This window comes from Neopelma chrysocephalum, unplaced genomic scaffold, assembly GCF_003984885.1.
Source record: "Neopelma chrysocephalum unplaced genomic scaffold, ASM398488v2 Primary Assembly neopelma1_174, whole genome shotgun sequence".
Classification (NCBI taxonomy): domain Eukaryota; kingdom Metazoa; phylum Chordata; class Aves; order Passeriformes; family Pipridae; genus Neopelma; species Neopelma chrysocephalum.
In genome coordinates, this window is record NW_020897836.1 from 889,974 (window position 1) to 895,636 (window position 5,663).

Genomic DNA, 5,663 nt, shown 5'->3' on the forward strand with positions numbered 1-5,663 from the left:
AGGGATGGACACTGATATGGAGGGATGGACACTGATATGGAGGGATGGACACTAATGGGAAGGGATGGACACTGATGTTCTCTCTCCTCTTCCCTCCCTGCAGACCGATGCCACCTCAAAGGTGAGTGAGGGACACCCCACGGACCCCTGGCACTGCTTGTGGGGGGTGGCCTTTGGTTCAGCCTCAGATTGGGAACCAGGGGACCTGGGATTAAATTTCCAGCTTCCCAGAAGCTCCTGGGTGAGCAGGACACAGTCCCCCTGGGTACCCCACCAACAGCAGGGCTTGGGCACCTGTGTCCAAAGGAATGGAGGACGTGGGTTTTCCAGCCCAAGAGTTTTCCAATATCACTGCTACTTCCAGCTCTTGCTGTGCTGCCCAATTCTCTGGATATGGGTCAGTGGAGCCCCAAGGAATTGTGTTTACATCCATTCCTGCTGCTTGGGCTTGTGGGCTGCATCCATCCATGTATCCATCCATCCACTGTGCTGGAATGAAGTTGTCCCTCATCCCCAGCCAGTCTTCTGTGTTAGTCACTGCTCTGACCCTCTGACACTATTTTGGGTTCTCACTTTGCAACTGCCACCACAAAGAGTTGACTGTGCCCCAAAATGTCTCAGTGTAACTCAATCCCTGGAGCTCAGCTCTCTGAGGAGATAAAACAGGGCTGGTCTGTGGTTCCTAAAGGGAAGGGTTTGGCACATCCTGGCAGCCAAAATCATCTCCCTTCCCCAAACTGGGGGTTTTGTCTGTGCTGCCCACTGAGAACAATCCTGGAGAGGGACTTAGGACAAAGGATGGAGGGACAGGACACAGGGAATGGCTTCCCACTGCCAAAGGGCAGGGATAGGTGGGATACTGGGAAGGAATTGTTGGCTGTGAGGGTGGGGAGGCCCTGGCAGAGGTTGCCCAGAGAAGCTGTGGCTGCCCCTGGATCCCTGGAAGTGTCCAAGGCCAGGTTGAAGCAACCTGGTCTGGTGGAAAGGCAGGACAAGATGATCTTTAAGGTCCCTTCCAGCTCAACCATTCCATAATTCCATGACTCATGAATCTCCAGGATGGGAACAGGCTCCATATGGGGTTGGTTGAGCTGGTGATATCTCTTGGTGGTGCACAAACCACCTTGGCTGTTTGGAAGTGTCCCTGGGCAACATCATTCCCACTGTTGGTCACTGCCTGGTGTCACCACATGTCCTGTCAGGGTTCTCGGGGTCCACCAAAGGAAAAACCATCTCAAACCAGTGCAATCTGTGGTTTAACCTTGGCAAGGGGACATGGGTGACCACGGCAGTGCCAGTGCCAGGTGCCCTCTGGTCTCAGGGACAGCAGCTGCTCTGTCTGCCCTGAGCCGTGGGAGGTTGGTTGTGGTGGAGGTGGTGGGTGGTTGGTGTTTGCACTCAAAGAGTTGTCTCCTTCTTCTTCTTCTCCTCACTCCAGGCCAGTCCCAGCCATCAAACTCCAATCGACCTCCATCCCCTCCAAGAAGTGACAATCCAAGGCCACCTGAAGCCTGTCCTTGCTGAGCTGGCTCTCCTGATTTGCACTGCTCTGCCCACAGGGGTCCTTCATTCCCCTCCTTTTATTTGTCTTTTGATACCAGAGGACTATTTTTATAAGACAGAATTTGTATTCAGCACAAAAACTGGGGGGTGGGGAGAGGGGAAACTGGTACTATGACTTCAGTGAAGGTTGGAGGTGGGGTTTCCACGGTGGACATTCCATCCCGGCATCGCTTCCCGGCCAATTCGCCTCCCACCTTTGGTTTCTCCCTGACGTTGCACATGGACTGGGCTGGGGGGGGGCACGAGGACATCCAACACTGATGGAAGATGCTGGTGACAGTGTAAGGTCCTTCTAGCTACCTCCTCCTTCTCCTCCAGGCCTGGTGAGACAACCCCCCCCATCACCACCACCACCCACTGCCACCAGAGCTTGATGCTGGAGCATCCTCTCCGGGGGGAGACATTTGCCATGAGAGAAACACGATTTCCAGCTTGGATTGGGACATTTCCATGAAGGATCCAAGTTCTCAGGCTCCTCCTGCCCCTCCTGCCCGATTGCACGAGGTGACAACCCTGGGGTCACCTGGAAGGAGCAGCCTCCTGGGAAGTGTTTCAACGCCTCAAGTGCTGGTGGCAGCGGGTCACCAGGGTGCTTTCAGGGGGCTCAGGAGCCCCCCCATAAACGTTGCCTGTTCCCTGCTTGTGGGCCAAGCCCACCAGTGGCTCCGGGAGCTGCTGACACTCTGCTGTCCCAACGGGATGAGGAGCAGGAAAACCTCCTGCCCGTGCCATTGGCTTGTCCAGAGGCCTCGGCCGAGCCGCTGCATTTCTCTGTGCCTCAGTTCCCCCCACGTGGAAAGAGGGGGGGTGATAACCTACCTCACAGGGGTGTTGTGAGGTTGAACAAACTCATGTCTTGAAAGGGCTTTACAATCCTCAGATCAAAGGTGCTGTTGACCTTGCACAGTTTTTGTGCCACTTTTCCTTGTGACTTGACACGCGGCTCTATCAAGGGTCTGAAACGAGAACAAAGACTTTCTACAGTCCCCTGGCTCCTCTGGCTCTTTTCTTGCTCAGAAGTTCCCTGAACCCTCTAGACACCAAGATCTCCAGGTCTTCCATGACCTGCAAACAGATCCCAGCAGTCCCTTAAACCTGGGATGGTTCAGTCCATCCGTGTGTCCCATATCAACGACACTGGGGTAGATCCCACCTGACCTGGGACAGATCTCTTGGAGATGTGTCCAGCCGTGGTGTAGGTTCAGGGAAAACCCTGAGGAAGCTGTTCTGGTGTTTCATTATCCCCAGGTTGGGCTTAAAGGCCACCTTAAACCCTAGCTGTCCTTACTCTCATGATCAGGCTTTGCTTTGAAGCCTTTGGTCTCGCACGTGGGTCTTCCCTGAAGCATCTTCAGGAAGAATTTCTTCATGGAAAGGGTTGTTAAATGTTGGAATGGGCTGCCCAGGGAGGTGGTGGAGTCCCCATCCCTGGAGGTGTTCAAGGAAGGACTGGATGTGGCACTCAGTGCTCTGGGCTGGGGGACAAGGTGGGATCAGGCACAGGGACCTTGGAAGGCTTTTCCAACCTTAATGATCCTGGGATCTCTGGTGCCTCCATGTTTTTCTTGCTTCACAGATATCCATGTGGGATCTTGCATCCAACATCTCCTCTTACTTTAATAACAAGTCACAAAACCACTTGAGTCATTTGAGTTGAAAGGGACCTCTCGAGATCGTCCTCACACGAGCTCCAGAGGTGAATGAGCTGATCCCTGAACATTCCCAAGGTCCCGTTGGTTTTAATGATCTCCCGAGGAATTCTGACACGATCAGAACCTTTGGAGCTGCTGGAGAGGGAAAAACCTGCTCCTTTCCCGGGCACCCCCTCCCTTCTGCTGCCCACTGTGCCAGCAGAGGCTCAAACAGCTGGAGAGGGTTTGGAGAAGCCACTGCAGGATGAAGTGCTTGGAAAAACCTTTTTGGCCACATGTTGGACCGTTTAACTCCATGACAAAGTGAGGGATGACAGGTCAAAAAACCAGCAAGGTTTTTTGGATGGTCTCCTCCAGCTGATGCAGAGTTTTGGGTTCTTGCCCACCCAAAACTTGGCCACCACACTCCCCTTCATCTCCTCCTGCTGCCAGTGGGGAAGGTTCAGCCACTCCATCTGCCCAAAATTCACCAGCAGGGTAGAACTAGGACACACATCTGAGGGGGAATCTGAGCTCTTCAGGTGAGAAAGGAATGAGAGAAAGGAATCAATAAAAACCCACAGGTTTGGACTCAGGGCTGCTGCAAAGATCTGGGGCTCTGCTCAGTGTGACACAATAAGTACTCAAAGGTATTTCCACCCTTCTCAAAGAAGCCCTTTCTCTGCCTGGGATGTCCTTGCACATCCCCAGCAGGTTTTTCTTGGGGGTAGATTGTGCTGGGCTGTGTGGTGCAAAAGGATCCATGACGTCCCTTCTCCTCAGGCAGAGAGAGCAGCAGTGCTGGTAACAAACCCTCCCAGTCCAACCCAGCTCCAGTGCTCCAAACAGGCTCCCTGTTTGCAGCAGGGATATGAGAGGATGGTAATTTGGGGGTGATACCCGACAGTCTCTTTGCTGGCTTTGTGGATCCCGAGGTGGTCCCAAGGTGTGCAGATGGGTGATGTCCACCCTGATGCAGCCTGTGGTCCACGGGACAGGCAGGATTTGAAGCCTGGTAAGAGAAATTCCTGGATCCAGGGAGGGGTTTGGGATGTCCAGGTGGCACTAGATGGCAGCAGATGACCACGAATCCTCTGCTCAGCCTCTGCTTGGAATTGCTGGGATTTCCATGGAGCGGGTCCTCAAGTGCAGCTCTTCTCCTTGGTCTTTCTCCTCTGGTCCATCATCTACAAATCCATTTAAAGCATCAGCTGGATCTGAAAGCTGCTGAGTGTTCCTGGGGACTCTTTGAGCTTCCACGTGGTTTCCCAGTGAACCTTTCCTTGTCATAAAAGGGGGGAATGTGTGAAAGGCTAAGGGAGCTGAGGGTGTTCAGCTGGAGAAGAGAAGGCTCCAGGGAGAGCTGAGAGCCCCTTGCAGGGCCTGAAGGGGCTCCAGGAGAGCTGGAGAGGGACTGGGGACAAGGCGTGGAGGGACAGGACACAGGGAATGGCTCCTCACTGGAAAAGAGGAGATTTAAATGGGATATTGGGAAGGAATTGTTGGCTGGGAGGGTGGGGAGGCCCCAGCACAGGTTGGGCAGAGAAGCTGTGGTTGCCCCTGGATCCCTGGAAGTGTCCAAGGCCAGGTTGGAGCAACCTGGTCTAGTGGAAGGTGTCCCTGCCCATGGCAGGGGGTGGGACTGGATACTCTTTAAGGTCCCTTCATCCCAAACCATTCTGTCATCCCATGACTCTGTGACTGCCCCTCCTTGGCCGTCTCAGGGGGTCACTGTCACCCACCACACTCCAGTGGAGTCACCAGTCCCTCCTCTGTCCCCTCTGTGCCCTGTCCTGACCCACAGCAGCTCCCTGGGCTTCTGACACCCTTGGACTCCTCAGGGTTTTCCTTGTGGGATGTGGAAGAAGGGCCAAGTGAAGAAGGGAATGTGATGAGTCTCCGGTGAGGGAGTGGCTTCCACGAGCTTCAGAAATGGAGGGGAATTTTCTGGAGCACATTGACGAGGTCACTTTGGGAGGAGAAGTGTCCTCCCTGGCTCCCTGGAGCCTGAGTTTTGAGGGGCAGCAGCTTTGCTGGGGGTGTCCTGGCCCTAGACAGGCTCTGTCCCCTGGGGTGCAGGATGAGGGGACATTTCTAGAGCAAAATGTAAAACCATCTCATGGAATCCTGGAATCTCCTGAGCTGGATCCGCAAGGATCGAGTCCAGCTCCTCACAGGACACCCCAACAATCCCACCCTGTCCCTCAGAGCGTTGCCCAAACACTGCTTGGACAATTCCTTTTATTTTTTTCCTCATCCTTCTTAAAATTTATTTGATCTTTTTATTTTCCTCCTTTCTGCTGCATCCTGGAATGGGAGGGATGAGGGGGATGAACACCTGGAATGGCACCACACAGGCAGGTAACACATCCATGGGCACAGAGAAATGCCAGCAGATAGATCCATGCACAGAGCCAAGGGGAAAAAAATCATAGAAAAAAAGGGGAAAAAAGCAATGAAGCAATTAAT

General features: G+C 53.7%; 1 protein-coding gene across 1 annotated transcript in view; it reads left to right on the top strand.

Annotated features, from left to right (window-relative positions):
• LOC113976602 (disintegrin and metalloproteinase domain-containing protein 33-like) overlaps nt 1–2,549 on the top strand; it is a 33,180-nt gene extending 30,631 nt beyond the window's left edge. The window contains exons 23-24 of the mRNA XM_027701926.1: nt 104–121; nt 1,439–2,549. Coding sequence (XP_027557727.1) covers nt 104–121; nt 1,439–1,490 — 70 coding nt within the window. The 3' untranslated portion in view covers nt 1,491–2,549. The remainder of the gene's footprint in view (nt 1–103; nt 122–1,438) is intronic.
• Nucleotides 2,550–5,663: the final 3,114 nt, after the last annotated feature.